The sequence below is a fragment of the Macrosteles quadrilineatus genome, unplaced genomic scaffold, assembly GCF_028750875.1.
Source record: "Macrosteles quadrilineatus isolate MER2022 unplaced genomic scaffold, UCM_ALF_1.0 Scaffold_3__2_contigs__length_128488019, whole genome shotgun sequence".
Taxonomy (NCBI): Eukaryota; Metazoa; Arthropoda; class Insecta; order Hemiptera; family Cicadellidae; genus Macrosteles; species Macrosteles quadrilineatus.
The window spans coordinates 3,157,544-3,178,954 of NW_026542596.1; the positions used below are offsets into that span (position 1 = coordinate 3,157,544).

Below are 21,411 nucleotides of genomic sequence, written 5' to 3' on the forward strand. Positions count from 1 at the left end.
ACATATCAAAAATACCAGTGTACTACCGGGCTCAGAAGTCTGCTTGGATGGACTCGTATTTGTTTAAAGAGGTTTATTAGTGAGTTCGTGCCTAAAGTAAAAAGTCGTTTGTTTAGTTTAAAACTCCCTGTAAACCCACTTCTTGTTCTTGACAATGCGCCTACCCATCCGGATGAGTTAGAATGTGATAGTGAGTCTGGAATAAAACTAGGGGTCTGCGGGTCCCCGATTTTTTCGGGTCGGGTCGGGCCAGCGGAAGGCCCGAGAGACCGGGTCGGGTCAGAGATTTTTTCGGGCCAAGATCGGGTCGGGCCAAAAAAAAAATTATTATTTTCAAAGTTATAATAAATAAATAAATATAGGATGGAGAGGACACAGCTAACTCACCTGATGAAAGGTTGCAGACGAGTCAAAGAACACATAAAATCACACACATAATATACTTAATATTTCGCCTCTTTCAGAGGCTTAATATTTCAGCCTCTGAAAGAGGCGAAATAGTAAGTATATTATGTGTGTGATTTTATGTGTTCTTTGACTCGTCTGCAACCTTTCATCAGGTGAGTTAGCTGTGTCCTCTCCATCCTATATTTATTTATTTAATCCAAGCTAAATGCTTTTTCCTAAAAACATAACCTCAAAGTTATAATAAGTAATTTTCAAAGAAACACTCTTATATATATTATTACAGAGGAATTAAAACGTTAAAATTATAATTAAATATTAAGTTTGCTCACGTTTAAGAACAAAGACACAACAGAGCAAATGCCGTACTGTCACTAGCCAGAGCCAGTCGTCTACTGACAAAACAAAAGCCGTGACGCAACAGTGCAAAGAAAACGAAGTCAAAAGAAAGACTATTTATCCAGAGGTACCAGTTTAATTATTTATTGTTTATTCCATACCTAGTTTAAAATATATTTTAGTATTTTATTTACATAATAAATTATAAACAAAAGAAATATCTGATATAGTGTACAGATCTGTATCTTGTTCTTTTATTTTCCTGTGTCCTTTTTTGTCATTCAGTAACAAAACAAAACAACACTTCTGATCGTCTGGTTCGGCATTGTATGGTCACCATTTAATTTTTTTTTTAAGTATCAAGTATCAGCAAGTCTACAAAGAGGTTAGGCCTAAATATTTTATAATTTTATGAAAGTTTTTATCAGTAAAATTATTTTTTTCTTAAGTTAGATTGAGTTTCAAAAAAGATATTTCTAAGATCCAATACAATATTTACAAGACACAAACTACCATGAATTAATTTCTTTGGAAATTATCTGTAACAGTTTTATATTTTTGAATAAAGAAAATATATCTTTTTGTCTCTACTTCCTTGTTTCGTTACTTGCATTTTGTCAGCAATTGGAACAATCGGGTGGTGTAATAGGGGTGGGGGAGGGGGAGGGTCTATGACCTTGAGTGTCCCCGGGCCTGGCTTTGGTTGTGTAAGAGTGGCGGGGAGGGGAGGGGGAGGGTCTGTAACCTTGAGTGTCTCCGGGCCCGGCTGTGAGAGTGATTCATGGTTTTTTGTTTACATTCTACTACCCTTCCCCCTTCCTTCCGAGAAAAAGACCCTACAGTTTCAAAACCATCGACTTACAGTATAAAAACATTGAGTTGTGTTGCTAATTAGGACACTATAATGTCTCTGCTGTCTGCTTATGTTGCCAAATTAGCATTTAACTTTCTTTTCTCTTGATTTAATATAATTTTCTATATATTAAGAGTTCCTTTTCAGGTACCTAATAATTGTGATATTGTTTGACTTGAGTTTATGGATTTTTAATTCTTTTCATTTATTAGCTAAAATCAGTTGTTTTAGGATTTTAATCTCTTGCAATACCGTAGGTCTATAACTGTGTGTGACATGATATATGCAATTTTTACCGTCTTTACTATAACTAACTATACCATAAACAATGTATGTGTGTTATTTACTGTTTTAGAGTTTTAAAAGTGAATTAGTTTACACACAATCTTTTCTTCAATGAGTTCTCCACTTGTCATGTTGCTTAGTCTATTACTATTTTAGGCGACGATTTGCCGCAACAAATAGGAGACGCCTGCCTTACTCTTATGTATGCTGATGACACAACCTTAGTGTTTAATGAACCACTAGCTGAAAATCTAGAAGTAAAATCCTATGTGTCACTCAGTATGGCCTACCAATACTGCTATAACAATGATCTCGCAGTAAACACGTCTAAAACAACTCAAATAGCTTTTGGCCGTAAATCTCAAGAAGTGCCACGACTCCCAGATGTAGAAGTGGAAGATGAAGCTAAGTTTTTGGGCATCACACTCGACAAGAATTTAACCTGGACCCCTCATGTGGACAATATATGTAAAAAATTAAGTTCAACCATCTATGCTCTTAAACATATAAAAAATGCAACAGATGACATGACAACAAAAGTAGCATACTTTGCACTTTTCGAGTCGCATATGAGATATGGACTTGTAGCATGGGGTGGAACCTCTGCCACTAACATGCAAAGAGTTCTCAGAAAACAAAAAAAGGCAGTCAGAATAACTGCAGGACTCCACAGACTCGACAGCTGCAGGGAAGCATTCAGGTCACTCAAAGTACTTACCCTTGTAGCACTCTACATCCAGGAAGTTGTGTTATTTGCAGTATAAGAAATAATCCTACAAGGCGTGGCGAAATGCACCAACACAACCTGAGAAACACCATGCAGTACAACCTTCCACAACATCGCACGACACAGTTTGAAAAGAAACCTTCATACGCAGGAATGAAAATCTACAACAGGCTACCTCCAGATCTAAGAAGCAAGTCAGAAGATGACCTCAAACCAGCTTTGCATCAATGGCTCATTAATCGACCTTTCTATTCCTTAGAAGAATACCGTCAACAGGTCTTTGACTAAACAACACCTCAACCAAACATTTAGAAAAAATTGTAAATTGACGCTACTACTATTCTTAATGAATGTGTAAATAAAGATTATTTGTCTATTGTCTATTGTCTATTGTCTATAGGCCCTATAAAAAATAATTCCTATGTAAAGCTGTAGGCCTAGTAATGCCAATAATAAATAATTCTTTATTTATGATGATGTAACTAATAATGCTATTGTAAGTGTGAGGTTTTTATACTTAGGAGGTTAGGAGGCAGGGAATGAATGATTCATATTGCATGGTGGAAACATAGAATTTTTATTTTCTTCTTGCTTGCAGTCTTTAAGCCAGTCCACAGGCCCTAAACTTGAGATAAGGTTAATTGATTTGTTTATGATCCTTTTATATTAAGTTCCATTACAAACTTGTTGTAATATAGCTGTTTAGATATTTCAACAGTTATGAAAATGGGAAAGAATGGCTTGATAAAAAAAATTATTTTCTTCTTTCTTGCAGTTGAGGCAACTCCTAAGCTGTAAATAAGTTATGAACATGAAATAATATACATAAATACAATCGTTTTTCATATGTTATTTTTAAGTAATATTATAAACACAGATAGGAGTTAAAAAAAGAAAAAAAATCTGGTAATTAATAATTTTTGGCCCGACCCGATTTTGGCCCGAAACCCGAGGACCAAAATTATCGGCCCGACCCGACCCGACCCGAACCAAAAAAGTCTGACCCGCAGACCCCTAAATAAAACTGTACTATCTGCGCCCTAACGTAACAAGCCTCCAACAACAGCCAATGGACCAAGGGGTAATAGAGTGTTTCAAGAGAAATTATCGTCGAAAGCTTCTTCCAGAAGTTTTGTACAAACTAGAGAGCGATGAAAACACCGATCTTATCCAAGTGTTAAAGACAATCAACATGAAGGACGTGATTTTCATGGTAGCAAAGGCCTATGACGAAGTACAACCTTCAACATTAGTAAAGTCGTGGAGAAAGGTATGGCCGAATGTTGAAGAAGTTGTTGCAAGTGAAGGCAATGTTGTTGATGTGCACAGCCTTGAATGTGAAGCAGACGACCAAGCTTATATCCTAAATAATCTACAGCAATTGCCTCACAGTGAAAATGTTGAGCTTGAAGATGTTTTGGAGTGGGTAACTGTTGAAAAGGAGGTTGACAATGAAATTTTGAATGACGAAGAAATCGCTCAATCAGTTTTACAGTGTCAAGAAACCCAAGAAGGAGAAGAAGAAGGTGGCGACGGTGATGAGGACGACGAGTGTAAAATGAGTCACGCAGAGGGAATGGCAGCCCTGCAACTGGCCACAACCTACATCGAACAGCAGACGAGTTCTACAGCAGTTGACTTAATGCTTTTTAGAAAATGGCGTGACTATGCTAGAAAGAAAACAACTGAATAAAGGTTTTTTTCTAACAAGCAGTTTGGGTTTAGAAAGGGTTTAGGTACCATGAGGGCGCTCTCAGACTTGGTTGAGGAGGTGTCATGGGCCTTGGATGGGTCACATAGCACAATGGGTGTGTTTTGTGACTTATCCAAGGCGTTTGACTGTGTCAATGATATACTCATTAAAAAACTAGAATTATATCCCTTTTCTGTAAATTCAGTATCATGGCTAAAATCCTACCTAAATAATCGCCAGAGAACAGTAATTTGAAGGATAATTTAAAAGCAAAATCAAAATGGCAAAAAATTAAAAAGGGTTTGCCTCAAGGTTCGATTTTGGGGCCACTTCTATTTCTTATATATATTAATGATCTTCCAAAAAATGTCACAAATAATCTAATTCTCTATGCAGATGATACTACAGCAGTAGTTAAAACAAAAAACAATGATGAATTAATACATAAAATTGAAGAAAGTCTAACTGAATTGGGAAAGTAGTTTGAGATCAATGGTTTGAAAATGAATGAAGAGAAAACCAAATTTGTAAGATTTTGTACACCTCAATCAGTTGCAATCATTGATCAATCCCAACCAACTGATGATAATGTAAAATTTTTAGGGCTGTATATTGATAAACATTTGACCTGGAGTAAGTGCATTCAGTCAGTAATTGGAAAATTAAATTCAGCTTGTTTTCAAATATTGTGCTTAAGAAATTCCATAGATTTAAAAACTTCTATCATGCTATATTATGCATACTTTTACTCAATAGCACAATATGGAATTGAATTTTGGGGATTTTCCTCTGAAATTGAAAGAGTTTTTAAAATTCAAAAGAAAATTATAAGAATCATGACCTTTTTACCATGGAAATCTTCATGCAAGACAGTTTTTAGAAAATTGAATATTATGACCATTCCAAATTTAATAATTTACAAAACATTGTTAGCGGTGCAGTCAAATTTTGATGACTATAGTAGTGAAAACTTTGACCACATTTATAACACCAGATTTAAGAATAATTTTCAATACCCGAGACACCTTTTGAAGCTTGTAGAAAGAACTCCTAAATATATGGGGAAAAAGCTTTTTAATAACCTACCCACAACTCTAAAAACTTTAATTCATAATAAATCTTTTAAAAGCAGCCTTGCTGATTTTCTGACTAGTAAAACATATTACAGTGTAAATGAATACCTAAACAAAACCAATGAAACAATATGACGTTATTTTGTATAAAGTTTCTTATATGTCTTATTCTTACTATTCAAAGAAATTCATTTTTTAATTTTATTGTTCAGCAAATTTTTACATCTTGTTTAAAGGTATTTTAGTGCATAAGACATATTATTGTATATTTTAGGTGAGTTTTTAATCTTGACAATGTCATCTGTTTTTTAGCAATGCTAAGATTTAAAACGTCATGTGACAATAAAGAATTATTTATTTATTTATTTATTTAGGTACAGCAAAAAATTACTGATTTCTTTTAAACTTTGTCATTACAGTGCAGTACTGTAGTTTAAACATCATTCCAGTAAAATTTCAGTGTTGTATGGATTCTTTTTTTAGCGAATTTCCCTATAGGGAAGTAGCTATTACCGTAGGTCTCATGGTAAGACTTAGGCCCGGGACCGATTTACTTTTTCATTTTGATGTCCCCAGAGGCCAAAAACACCATTCGTTCAAATTTTTATATATGTATATATATAGATATATATATATATATATAGATTTATATATATATGTGTCCGTGAACACGATAACTTGAGTAATTTTTATCCGATTTTGATGAAATTTGGTTTGAAGGTGTAAGGCGGGATAAACTTGAATGAGTTCGCGATCCAGCATGATCGGACCATGGGAACAGGGTTTTATGGGGGGTTTTATGAGGTAAAAATTGGTTTTTCTCACTTTTGACCCTCAAAACACAAAATTTCCCAATTTTTCTCTAAACCTTCTTAAAGAGCTTAAAAAAACAAACAATTCAGTATATCAAAGTGTTTTTGTACGGTTATTGGTTACGGAGAAAACTAAAAAATTGTAAATTTAAAATTCCCATGTTATTCTTATGGAGAATATTGTAAAATGTTGTAGTTTGCTTGTTTATGGATATCTTTTGTTCAAACTTGGCAAATATATTCATTTTCTACTAAGCAATAATTATTTTACTTAAAACACAAACTTTATCAGTTTCCTTGTAGCAGCAAACCTAGGTACTTGTTAAACCTAATGTTATTTAAATAGCTCGATTGAAAATCAATTCAGCCAAATGGAAATTCGCTTAGACGGCAGGTTTGCTGCGGCGGGGGTATTTTATTGTATTTAGGCCTACATTATTTATGTTTTTTGTTGTGTGTGTTCCTTAGTGTTTAATGAACCACTAGCTGAAAATCTAGAAGTAAAATCCTATGTGTCACTCAGTATGGCCTACCAATACTGCTATAACAATGATCTCGCAGTAAACACGTCTAAAACAACTCAAATAGCTTTTGGCCGTAAATCTCAAGAAGTGCCACGACTCCCAGATGTAGAAGTGGAAGATGAAGCTAAGTTTTTGGGCATCACACTCGACAAGAATTTAACCTGGACCCCTTATGCGGACAATATATGTAAAAAATTAAGTTCAACCATCTATGCTCTTAAACATATAAAAAATGCAACAGATGATATGACAACAAAAGTAGCATACTTTGCACTTTTCGAGTCGCATATGAGATATGGACTTGTAGCATGGGGTGGAACTTCTGCCACTAACATGCAAAGAGTTCTCAGAAAACAAATACCCCCGCCGCAGCAAACCTGCCGACTAAGCGAATTTCCATTTGTCTGAATTGATTTTCAGTTAAATATATTTTAATAACATTAGGTTTAACGAGTACCTAGGTTTGCTGCTACAAGGAAACTAATAAAGTGTGTTTTTGAGTAAAATATTGATAGCTTAGTACAAAATAAATAAATTTGCCAAGTTTGATCAAAATATATCCACAAACAAGCAAACTACAACATTTGACAATATTTTCCATAAGAATAACATGGGAATTTTAAATTTACAATTTTTTTAATTTTCTCCGTTACTAATAATCGAACAAAAATACTTTTATATACTAAATTATTTGTTTTTTAAGCTCTTTAATAAGGTCTAAAGAGAAATCGGGAAATTTTGTGTTTTGAGGGTCAAAAGTGAGAAAAACCAATTTTTACCCCATAAAACCCCCCGTAAAGCCCCGTTCCCATGGTCCGATCGTGCTGGTTCGCGAACTCATTCAAGTTTATCCCGCTGTACACCTTTAAACCAAATTTCATCAAAATCGGACAAAAATTACCCAAGTTATCGCGTTCACGGACGTATATATATATATATATAAGTTTTTAGGGTACTGTCGTATTTTGATTTGCTTAGTAATATATAAGTCTATATATATCCATACTATTATAAAGAAGAGGTGGTGTCTGTGTGTGTGTTTGTATGAGCTAATCTCAAAAACTACTGGTCGGATCGGGCTGAAATTTGGCATGATGATAGCTCACATTCCTGATTAACATATAGGCATATTTTTATCCCAAAAAATCCTTCGGGGCTCCGCCCCAGTGGCTCTGGAGTTTCCCATGTTAACCTTATGAGAAATGGAATTAATGAATCTTAACAGCTGTTTCAATTAAACAAGTTGGTTATGTTCTATGATGTTCAATAGCATTAAAAGTTACAAGGATTACCAACAGGGTGCAACACTAGCACTATTATTTCTTTTACATTTATGACAACAGCAAAAGGTGAGTGAGCGTAGCGAACGAACTTCAACCTGGAGGCGAGTGAGCGTAGCGAACGAGCTAACCTGAAGGCAAGTGAGCGTAGCGAACGAGCTAACCTGAAGGAAAGTGAGCGCAGCGAACGAGCTCCAACCTAAAGGTGAGTGAGCGTAGCGAACGAACTTCAAAAAGAACCGAAATTTCTTAAACCATGTCCTCACTCATAACTGCTATAAGCATTTGATACTTATATGCCAACCCCGTACGAAGGACGGGTACTCTGCTAGTATATATATATATATACATATATAAAAATTTGAACGAATGGTGTTTTTGGCCTCTGGGGACATCAAAATGAAAAAGTAAATCGGTCCCGGGTCTAGGTCTTACCGTGCCACCTACGGTAATAGCTACTTCCCTATAGGGAAATTCGCTAAAAAAGGCAGTCAGAATAACTGCAGGACTCCACAGACTCGACAGCTGCAGGGAAGCATTCAGGTCACTCAAAGTACTTACCCTTGTAGCACTCTACATCCAGGAAGTTGTGTTATTTGCAGTAAGAAATAACCCTACAAGGCGTGGCGAAATGCACCAACACAACCTGAGAAACACCATGCAGTACAACCCTCCACAACATCGCACGGCACAGTTTGAAAAGAAACCTTCATACGCAGGAATGAAAATCTACAACAGGCTACCTCCAGATCTAAGAAGCAAGTCAGAAGATGACCTCAAACCAGCTTTGCATCAATGGCTCATTAATCGACCTTTCTATTCCTTAGAAGAATACCATCAACAGGTCTTTGACTAAACAACACCTCAACCACACATTTAGAAAAAATTGTAAATTGACGCTACTACTATTCTTAATGAATGTGTAAATAAAGATTAATTGTCTATTGTTTATTGTCTATTGTCTATTGTGTGAAATAAATTAATAATGTCAGTACAGTGTCAAGTGTTCAGTACGTGTTTTTTTAGGTCAAGTCTTGAAATTTCGGGAAATTTTCGGGAAATTTTAAATCTCGTTACACGAGACAAGATTTCTTTTTGGCCGAGATTTTTATCGAGACAAGAATAAAAAAAAAAAAAATTTAAAACGCCTGCAGAAAGTCAATGCAATACCCGCAATACAGGAGCGTGTTGTAGTTGCGTTTCCTTTGCGAAGGCGTTCTTATTTAATTAATTCTATAAATGAAAATATTACTATAATTATTTTAATAATATTATTTTATTAACATTTGAGATGTTTTGTCAAGTGTAAGCAGTGTGAGGAATGTTTTATTACTATAAAAAGTCAAAACAAGTAACTATTTTATAAAAATTAATATTGCTTTTATTTTATGATTTATTTTATTTTAGGATAAGTTGAACTCTCCTAACTGATATCACTATGATTCCTGATCGTAGGCATTTTTAATAAGTTAGGCGTGATTAATAAAAAAATGTTATGCTGATGTTTTTTAATAAAAGATTGTAAATATTCTTGCCTATTATCATTATTTTTGTATTTAAACAGTCATCTAACAATGTTACAAAATCAGGTACAAATTTTGAACGTGCATTTCCCATTGTGTTTGAGAAGGGAAATCCCGTCTCGATCTCGTCTCGAAATTTTATGAGAAATAAAAAATCTCGTCTCGTCTCGTCTCGAACTAAAAATTCAATCTCGTCCATCCCTAGTTTTTATTAAACAATACCAACATTTCTGAGGGTAAGTTTAAAATCTACACTTAGCCTAAGTCTATTCTTAATTATTTTTGTTTAGTGTATATATATCCTTTATACTGTACAGTAAGTCCATTTACGGCAGTAAAAGTAGTCTTCTTTATATATCATCGGTTAGTTCGGCCATTTTTTAGTTCGGGCGGTGGTTCGGTCCCGAGATGGCCGAACGAGAGGGAGTCTACTGTAGTACCACATAGGCTTACTAAAACTAAAACTTCTTTTAAACTAAATTGCATTTACTTTTTCAATAAGCCGCCTGAGAATGCAAGAGAGGTTAGTTTAAACAGGTTTAAATCTGTATTGTACAGCTGGCTGGTAGAAAATCCCTTTTATAAACTTGAGGATTTTTGTGAAACACAAGTTTGTATTTATTTTGAATACATTAATGTCTTGTTTTATTTTTATTTGTTATATTTTACATTTGTATGACAAATTTACTTGTCCTATTTCTGTACAAACAGATCAATGGAAATAAAATATTCTTATTCTTATTCTTATTGTCAAAGTGCACTTTTTACTTTAGGATTGGTTACCGGCCATGAATGGCAAATCAAAATTTCAAAATTTAGAGGGAAATTTTATTCAACGGTATGTCATCCTCCCACCCCAAAAAAGCCACTATTCATCCCCAAAATGTTTGATATCACATTCAATTGTTTCAGTCAATTATACAGCAAGAGTAAATAAATGTAGAATTTAATCAACATTTTAGGATTTAGTCTGACACATTTTAGTTGTAGCTTGTAATTTTAATTTTAGTAGTACTTTATATCTTCAAGAAGAACTGGTAATATTGGAATTAATATAAATTTGACTTATAAGATAGCTGGAATGTTAGATAAAAGAGGTTCAAGGATAAAGTGACGATTTAAAGCCTGATTTGATTTTTTGATTTTTTGTTAATACCTAGCAGACATACACGATTTAGCTATACAGAATTATTACAGGCTCGCCCTTAATAAAATTGTACGACGTAAATACAAATAAAATTAAAAAAATACTACATAAATGTATTATTGATTGATTAGTATAAATACATAAACAAAATTGTATTTGGCCTGCAAAAAAACAAAATTAAGTTTAAGTAGTAGTGGGGGGGGGGGTATTGAGTTGATGCTATTTCGTTCAAGTCAGTGTAGAAGAAAATCAGAACCTACCAAGAATTTATCTTCTTCTTCCTTTGCTAATCTGATCCAATATGCTTTCTTTTTGAAACTTAACGATTTCCACAAATCTTTGTACTTTTCAGTAAAGTCTTGTCGGTTGAAATTCTCATCATTTTCGTGCTTAAGCAGCTTTTCTCTCAAGTAGAGCTGAAATAAAAAAAAAATTGTTGAATAAAGCACACCTAACAACAATCCAGCAAACTAGGGGTAAAAAGTCGAGTGTTATTCCAAGTTACAAATTAAAAATTTACCGATCGAAACTTACTCATGGGAAAAATAACTAATTATTTGTACTTGTACAAAAAAAATCTTAAAGAAACCTATAAAATATTTTAAAATAATGATAATTAAAGCATTATTATTTCTTGTGAGAGAATAAATTGTCAATTTAAAAAAAAATAAAAAAGGGCCAAATATATATTATTTCATACACCCTGGAGTATACAGCAGGACAAAACTGAAAAACATGTAACAACGTTGCATTTTGGGGAGATTCTGTTGATTTTGTGTAAATACAGATATATTAGTTTTATCTATTAGTTTTAAGTCTTTATTTAACCATTGACAATATGTCCTGTTATTATGAAGTACTGACATGTAACTCAATAAATAAATCCCGCCCCGAAAAATTCCTGAATCAAATGTAATCCCGTCCTAAAAATTGAGAATATTTTCCCTGAAAATTTCTCAAAATTTCAGGACCCATCCATCCCCCTAGTATTATGCCTATGTTATATCTCAATAATATGTTGTACTGTCTCAAGTTAAATATATTCTGTTCCAAAATTAATTGGTTAATATTTTTTATTGGATCTTTCTAACCTCAATAGCAACACACTTTAGGAAAATTGAACACTTGTGTACCCATGACGAAGCTATTCAAGTGGAATCTATAGGCCCTATCTTTAATACGCGACATGAAACTTTGTGAACAATAAGGCTTTTTTGTTTTAAGATTTAACCCCACGTATTATATACCAAAATGTTCGTGTAGGTGTGTAGATGTGCAAACAAGCTTTAGATTTTCGAAATATATCTTTTTAAGGGCATGGGCTGCCCTCAAAGTTCCTTCCATAAGGATAACATTGAGATTGATTTGAATCTATATAATTAATACGCTACACGAAAGTTTGTCGGTTGAACTCCTCCGCCATTTCTTAACCGATTTTATCCATTGACGTCTCATTGGAAAGAGCGTGTCGCGTAGATTTGCAAACTGACCTTACATTTTTGAAAAAGTCCCTTGGGCTCTGCCCCAGTGGCTTTAAAAGTTCCCATGTTATCCTTATGAAGAACATAATTGTTTACATTTTGATCAGCTGTATAATTTTATTGCTGTTATTTACTTTTCAATTCAATGAAACACATTGAGTACATTTATTTACTATTTGAGTTTGTGTAAACATAACCCCCAAGACGGATCGTGTTAGTATGGTTGTATCTTAAATTTGTGTATTTATCGTTGTTTTGTGTCGCTATGATGGATTGTGTTAGCATGATTGTAACTTAAATTTGTGCATTTATCGTCGTTTTGTGTAGCTATAATTTGTTTATTATTTGTTGTTTATTTCTTTTAAATGTCTCCGACGCAACGACAACGAAACATTGACAGGAGGCGCAATCGTGATAACGACCGCAACTACAGAACAGTGGCGCGTAATAGGCTTAACTCATCAGCTTAACAGTCTGAACATGAACCTGGACAACTTCAACTATTTGGTTACAAATGCGCCCTTACACTACCCCAAAACGACTTTTCGTTCTCAATTGGCCCTCTATTAATGACCTGTGTTGCCTGTACAGCGAGGCATTTTGAGAAGGAGAGAACCGTCCGGAATGCTTTAGGTTTAGCAATAACGAAGATAAACAGGGTCTGAGTTACACAACGGTAATATTTGAGTTGACTCTTTTAAATTCATTGTAAATATGACTGTTATTCAATCTGAAATAACTCCTGTAATACTTTGTAATTGCTCGAATTCGAGCAACATGTACACTAGTGTTATTTTATTCTGAAACAGATGTCAATAAATTAGTTTAAAGAAAAATAAATCCCAGCTGCTATGTTTGGTTTTGAAATGTAAACAGTTTGCATGTTTTTAAAAATAATTATAAACCCTGCAAAGAAATTTTACCTATTATACAGGGTGATTGATATAAGTGTGCCAGCCATTTTATTTGAAAACCATAAGAGATATCAAAAAAAGTTAAATGATAAGTGCCTTGGATTTTTTATTAAAAAAATAATAGTCAAGTCAAAAAAATTATTTTAGCCGCCACTTTTCCAATATGGCCGCCAACTTTGATTTTTCTTATGGAACACCCTGTATTTCATGATGTATTCTGGTAGAAATTGTAATTTTAAGACAGTTTTATTCTTGTAATTTTTTTCATAAACCTAACCGTTTCAAAGATAATATAATGGTTTAAGTTGTGAAATTTTGAATGGTTTTTCGAATAAAACAGCTGGCATGCTTGCTTAGGCCTTTATCGAAACTCTTTCTCATGCAGAAATTTCAAAACTCTAACCATTATTATCTTTGAAACGGTTAGGTTTATGAAAAAATTACAAGGATAAAATCGTCTTAAAATTACATTTTCTACCAGAATACATCATAAAATACAGGATGTTCCATAACAAAAATCAAAGTTGGCGACCATATTGGAAAAATGGCGGATAAAATAATTTTTTTGACTTGACTACAATTTTTAAAATAAAAAATCCAAGGCATTTACCATTTAACTTTTTTTGATATCTCTTAGTTTTTGAATAAAACGGCTGGCACACTTATATCAATCACCCTGTATAGGACACAACGGGAGAAATGTTTTATATTATAGTTTCTATTATACATGTCAAGGAGCCGACGGAAAAGAAATATTGCCGGTCGGACACGGCGAGTCAACGGGAGTAGCCCGACTGCCCCCGATGGTCAGGGATTAGTCCCACCCTACACTATACGATTGCGTCGACAGCCCTTACTGCTCTTTTTTTGGATTGCCCGATTGCACCGATGGTCAGTTTCATTTGTTAAACGCGAGTTGGCTTTTTCAGCAGGGAACAAGCAAAATAAAACTTTATATAAACCTGCTAGTAAATGTATATTCTTGTAGGCCTAATGAAAAGTGTTTGTTAATGGCAGCTCGCCGAAACATGTAACACTTTGACGAGGTTACTATTTGGAACTGAAAAATGGTAATGTAGGCCTAAAATCAAATATTATATATTACAGTTCCGGGGTTCAACAATGATTTTTATGATCTCTTGTGCAAAAGCGAAAGTACAATAACAATTCTTTTATTGATTGAACTAAGTACATATATAGTTTTTAAAGAGATTATAAAAGTCATACAACCTTGAATGGAGGCAGTGGTTTTTTGGTTTGGGCCACGGGCTTCTTGATTTTCATCAGCTCCGGATGTTTCTCACTGTTAAGCAAATTCTAAGATTAATGATGACAATTAAAAAGGAAATGAAAAATAAAATAATTGTTCACTAAGCATTCACAGTCAAAATACATCATCATAATATGGTTATATTCTTATTTGTGCGTTATTTTAATTCAAAATTTCAATCTCAACGCTTATTTTGAGTGGCTGTGATGATCACTTGTTGAAGATAAGCTAATATAGTTATTAGCATTGTTGTAATTATATTCCAAGTCTGAGTCAATAAACTCGAAACAACAATTAATTAACCAACACAATAGAATTCTGGAATCTATCTCATTGTAGGCTAGGCTATCTCTACAAATCTTAAGGTGTGACTAATTTCAGGTGAGACGACTCTTGCGCATTATTTCACAAAACCCCATATTAAAACCTTATTTTGTCTCTCTAACCAAAACTTTGTCATAATTTAAACAAAACAAAGAACACAAAGATAAATAGCCATCAAAAAAGGTGGAGTAGACTGGAACTGTATTAATCATTTAGTTAGAAACCGAAACCCCAATTTGGAAAAGACTCTAAACCCCAATTTTGAAAACCCTTAACATTGTCTTACCTGGACCCAAGGCTGAACAGTGCGCTGCATAAAATAGATCGGGATTTTTGCCGCATGCTGTATTTTCAGCTAACTTTTGCTATTTTAATTTATTTGGAAGTATTCCTGATACAAATGAGGAATTTATGAGATGATTTAAAACTTCACTTAGGTGATGTTTAGCACTTTTACAGGGATTTTGTCATGGCCAGTAGAGTAGTGGAGTAAATAGCTACCCCGCATGCCGAGGTCCAGGGAGCACCAAAATCCGACTGTCACTGCTCACCGCAATCACGGAAATATTTCTTTCCATGACCTTGAGAGATGTTGATGATATCTTCAAGCGCGAAGAAGATATTAAAGATTTTACAAAAAAGGCGGAAAATTATGTCGCCGTTCCGAAACCGCGGGAGATGAACATGATGTCTACAAGACCAAAAAAATATTCATAAATTTGCCGCGATTGTGTAAAAAAGTTTACATCGTTATAGTGACCGCGTGAGACGAACAAAATGTCTACTGGACCAAAGACAAAATTCATGAATTTGCTGCAATTGCGTAAAAACCATGACGATGTTTCCATGACCGAGGGAGACGCTAAAAAAACTTCCGTGAGAGATTTTGGATTTTGCCGCAATCACGGCTTTTGCTGAGATAAAAGAATAAAACATAAGTGGTGATGCTATCTCGTAGGGGGTGGCGCCATCTTCATGTGGTGCAGGGGGGGGGGGCGAAATTCGATGAAATAATTACGCCACTGCAGTAACCACTGCCAGTGCTGTTTTAGTGAATTTCCCATATAGGGAATGTTAGCGAATTTCCCATATAGGGAATAAGCTATTACCGTAGTACTCATGGTAAGACCTGGACCCGGGACAGTTTTACTTTTATTGAGGTTCATAGAGGCCAAAAACACTATCCGTTCAAATTCATATGAATTCATATATATATATGAATTTCATTAATCTAAATACTATACAATCCGATGTGTAACTGACTGGGGATACAAATTCTAGACCACTTCTAGATGAGCTAGAGACTTGAAATTTTCGGTGGTTGTAGGTCTAGTGCCCAAACCACCCATAAAATTCCAAAAAGTCGCATTTTCAAATTTTAACCCCCCCGAAAATTCGAATTCCCTGCTGGGTCGTTCCACCAGGGAGCAAATAATTGCAAATATGGTTCCGACGTTTCCTGGCCTCCTCGTGGCGGAACTGGATATGCCATAAAGTTTATGGCTAACCGACAGGGAAACAAACCTTACTTAATCTATTTTCGTAATTATATACTTGAATATCTACTATAATCTATTTACTTCATATAATACTTTACTATTATCAACTTATTAACTTATCAATCTCCTCTAATAAATTCATGAAATCGTTATTACTTTAATGTCGATTTTTACTATAACGAACCCTTCTCTCCTCATATTATTACTTCCTTTGACCAAAAACTCAATTGTAAAAATACTTGACTAACATACTCACTTACCGCAACTTAAAAAATGATTTTTTTATGAGGTGTTCCTTAAGCTAGAAGTTATCTTACTCAAAGTTAACTTATATAACTTAATATTGACGGTTTCACTTCTTGCTTTGTTACAACTTAACTCTAATCTACTAATGACGACTAACAGCTAGGGGGCCTGGGGGCGGAGCCCCCAGCGAGCCAAAGGCGAGTTATTTATATATATATGTCCGTTAGCACGATAACTCAAGCAAAAATGATCCGATTTTATGAAGTTTGGTACAAACATTTAAACCTACATTTATTCGAACGAGTTTGCGAACCAGCATGATCGGACCACGGGAACGGGGGTTTATGGGGGGTTCTATGGGGGTCAAAAATTAAAAACATAAAATTTTGCAATTTATTTCAAAACCATTTTGTAGAGCTAAAAAAAAAACAATCAATTTAGTATATTGAAGCGTTGTTATGTGCCTAACAATTACAGAGAAAAATCAAAAAAAATTTTAAATTTAAAATTCCCTCGTTGTTCTTATGGAGAATAAGTAAACTTGTTGTAGTTTGCTTGTTTATGAACATATTTTGATCAAATTTGGAAAATGCATTTATTTCATACTAAACTATTAACATTTTGCTAAAAACTCTTTTTTTACCCTTCTTGTTGCAGCAAACCCAAGTACAACGTTAAACTAATGCTATTTAAATAGGTAATAAAAATGTGATATTTTTAATGAGATATTTTAGTGTAAATCCAATCAGGCAAACGGAAATTCGCTTATTCTGCAGGTTTGCTATGGCTGGGGTATTTAATTTTTATTGAGCTCACCACCTTTTCTACCTCCTCTGGAATTATCTGGAGGTTTAGGAGTTTTCAATTACGGACAAGCCATTATGACTATTGATACAAACAACCACAAACCACCACCAAACAACCACCATATAGACTTACTAAAACTTGGCCAAGTTTAATTTATATTCTTCTTGCATGCCTCTAGCCTTTTCCTTGTAGTAATTTTTCATTTCATCAGTGAGTGCCTTGTACTTCTCTCCAATTATTCGTGATATTTCAGTCTGCAACAAGTATGGGTAGCTTTGTTAGGTCATCTTACCATCAGATTCGACGGTGATCTGTACCCCATTTTTCATAACTAAGATTTTGTATCCAAGCATACTATGCATACATATTAAATGTTAATTACAGTAGACTCCCTCTTATACGGACACCTTTTAACCGGACATCGGTTTAACCGGACTACACTCGACGGAAATTACATCTCTTTAACCGGACAATTTTTATCAGCGCATTGGTTTAACCGGACTATATCGGCAGGAAGTGGGCGGTACTGAAACTACTGTTCTCATGGGAAAGATATGAGACCAGTGGTCACATGTCTAAATACAATGCTCTCCTAAATTTAAGTCGAATAACACCATAAACGGTCCGTTTTAACGAGTTTTTGGGGACATCAGTTTATCCGGACTGGCCTTGGTCCCGAGGAGTCCGGATAAGAGGGAGTCTACTGTACCATCAAACATTTCAAAAAATAACAAAGACTTTCATAACAAGATCTGGTTATGGAGCATTATTAACCCTGAATGGTCGGTAGGCCACTATGTGTGGCCACCAGCGGCGGATTTATCATAAAGCTACGTTTCCATTCCTACAAGTCGCAGATACAAGTTACGGCACATGTCGAGGCCATGTCGTGGCACATGTCGCGCGTAGTTTGTCGTGCCATTTCCATTCCAGGCACAAGTCCCGCGACTACAACTGGGAGACAAGGTAGTTGCTCTCTTATTGTGATGTGGTGAGGTTCGGTGGCTGATTTTGATTATATTGTGTTCTACAAATCACCATGGATGACGTAACATCCACTAGTATTTGACATGAACAGCATGTGATTTTGTGCTCCCTTGTTTTTTCGATATATCAGTGGTAAAACTCTATCTTTTTCAAATATTTTTAGCTACAAACATGGAGCTAATGTTTATGTTTATGAAAATGTAAGTATAGTATGTTTTAAAAAGAATTTTTACTATCATAATCTATAACAAAAGATAAAGGATTTTTATGATTTTTCATGAACTACTTTTACAAAGTTGATAAGGCCTGCTGATAAGGAGGGACCAGCTCAAGGTGCAAGCTACTGACCTTTGTACTGCGAGATAAGAGCACCTGTTGCTCTAACTCAATTACTTTGTTTACAAACAATAAACATTGCTATCTTAAGACTGGACTTTTAATTTGTTTCTTTATAATAGTTTGTTGATTTTTGTTTGTTTTGATTTGGTATTTTAAAAATATATTTTCTTAAAATCTGATAATGGCTGTAAATAAAAATACTTTTTCTGCCATGCCAAAAGGTTGGATTAGAGAAGAACATGTTAGGAAAAATGGTCTAAGCAAAGGAAAGACGGATATATATGTCAAATCCCCAAATGGGAAACTTTTCAGGTCAAAAACTGAGCTTGTAAAATACATAAAAGAGAATAATTTAAACTTGAAAATAGAAGATTTCAACTTTTCCACTTCAAAAAAATCTGGTAGTAAAATTAATCTATCACTCAATAGCTCAACAAGTTCTTTGAGTGAATTAAGTTTCTCAAATAGTTGTAAACTGAATGATGTATCACTGAGTACAAGTCAGAAAATCCAATTTATTTCAACTGAAACACAGACAGAAAATATCTACAACAACACTTTGGTAACAGATGAGCTACTCAGCAACCAATGGCTCTCTGACTTAACTTTGCAGCGATACTTTGACCTTATAAATTCTAGATTTTTTTGTACATAAATGTTTGATCATCAATCCACTAATATGCCATACCGTGAAAAATATGGATGATTACACACACTTCTTTGACTCCCTTAAAGTAAAGGACTTTAAAACTTTGATCATGCCAATAAATGATTCAAAGCAACTGGACGGTGTGAGTGGCTCTCACTGGAGTGTTCTTGTGTAAACACAGACAAACAACTGCTTCCTCTACTATGACTCATTGGGTGAACATAACTTGAAAGATGCTAAAGTCGTAGCAAATAAAGTGTCACAGTATTTAGATGTGCCTGGCTTCCATTTTCAAATTGTCGATGGACCTAAGCAGATCAACTCTTATGATTGCGGAATATATGTCTGTATGTTTGTTGAACTCCTAGTCTTTGGATCAAAACCTATTAATCACAGTACATTAAATTTGAATGAACTCTTTACCTACAGTCTACCTACAGTGTCCCTGACTGATCTCATTAAAAAAACATCCCTCTTAGCCTACATATTAAAAAACAGCGTAATGCTGTCAAATGATGAAATACGCCTACTTACAACCGAACAAGATTTCTCAGCCAGTAACAACTCTACCGCATCTTCAAAGCCTCTTACATGTGATGTAACCACACAAACACAAAGCACAAATAAAAACAATGAAGACTGGATTAAGGTGAGATTTGATAAGTCAAACAAGTTAGGCCTACCTGTCACACAACACAACAGTACATCTATTACTACAATCAACAGATTCACCATGTTGAACCATGCTGATCAAGAAGACCATGATGAGACGTTGGTGAGCAAAAACAATAGACAAAGCAAAATTCTAGGATGGAAAAGAAATCTGGCAAAAAAATAAAGAAAAGAAACCATTTAGTTCGGAATTGTCTAACTCGACTTCCGACCGATTCGAAGGGCCTAACAAATGGTAAAGTCCTTATACTCGCTGACAGCCATGGTAAAGAAATTAACAGATACGTTCAAGAACAGACTTTCCTTTCTGTATCAACAACTGCAAGACCTAACGCAACTTTTGACCAAGTCACACATGATGTGGAAATAGCAACAAAAGGTTTTACCAAGAATGACTTTGTCGTGGTAATTGGAGGTACAAATGATGTTTAAACAAAAAGTGCATATAAATTACCTAAAAAAATTGGTAATCTGGCAAAGGTCTCAGAACACACCAACCTAATCATTGCAACATTGTCTCTTCGTCATGACAACCCAGACCTGGATGATAAAATAACTAATATAAACTGTCAAATAGAGAGAATAATAGAAACATTACCACACAAACCTTCAATACTTCCACTTCATTGTTTACCCAGACATTTTTACACAAACCATGGTCTTCACTTTAACCACTTAGGGAAAAATAGAATTGGTAAACAAATAGTTAGTATTGTAAGGCAAACTATGAAAATAAATTCAACAACTAAACATGCTAAACCCGATAATAATGAAAACCAATCCACAGCTGGAAAAAGTAATAACCTTGAAACCAACAAGTCTTTACATGAATGGGAAGGTATACAAATACTAGAAGGAAATATGTCTGACGTTATCAGCCGTTTTAAGAACAACAACTCAGTTGCTTTTGCGCATTGTATATCCAGTGATTTCCATGAAGAAAGAAATATGAGCGCAGGCGTGGCTGGAGTTTTTAAGAAGATTTTTGGAAGACCACAGACCTCTGACCTTCTCAACAAATATTTATCCTTCCAGCAAACCAATAATGGAGCAGGGATTTACGGACTGATAACAAAATCAAAATTCTCAGCAAAACCTGGAAGACTATAATTTGTGTTTTTCACACCTTATTAGAAGTATCAACTCAAACCACTTCAAAAGCTTGGTATGCTCTCCAATGGGTTGTGTGAGGGACCGCATCTCCATTGAAAAGTTTGCCAAGAATATAGTGAAACTCCATATTAATACAGGAGCAGCAGTTTGTGTAGTTGCAAAGCAAGAACATTCATCCAGACAACTTTATAACGGAGTAAACTTTCCCGATTTCATAAACAAGCTTCGTCAAGAAATTCAAGTGGCAGAAATAATGGTAAAGGAGTCTGCAGTGAGATCTTCCAATCAGCTTCCATGTGGAAGTGACGGAGCCGAGCCAGTTGTGGAGCACAGCCATGCAGAGTCTAGAGACGACCTACCTCAACCCATCCCAGCAGTGTGTAGTGCTAGTGATGAGTGCCTATCTGTGTCCTCCAACGAGTCAAGTGTTTGTGATCAATTAGAGGGAA

At 34.8% G+C, this 21,411-nt stretch overlaps 1 protein-coding gene across 6 annotated transcripts in view; it reads right to left on the bottom strand.

The window, feature by feature from the left end:
- Positions 1-21,411, bottom strand: part of LOC128990912 (nucleolar transcription factor 1-like) — a 148,431-nt gene that overhangs the window by 109,616 nt on the left and 17,404 nt on the right. For all 6 annotated transcript variants that reach the window (XM_054413567.1, XM_054413568.1, XM_054413566.1 and 3 more), the window contains 3 exons: positions 17,335-17,456; positions 14,287-14,359; positions 10,922-11,077 (listed from right to left, as the gene is read on the bottom strand). In XM_054413567.1, the coding sequence (XP_054269542.1) occupies positions 10,922-11,077; positions 14,287-14,359; positions 17,335-17,456 (351 nt within the window). The remainder of the gene's footprint in view (positions 1-10,921; positions 11,078-14,286; positions 14,360-17,334; positions 17,457-21,411) is intronic.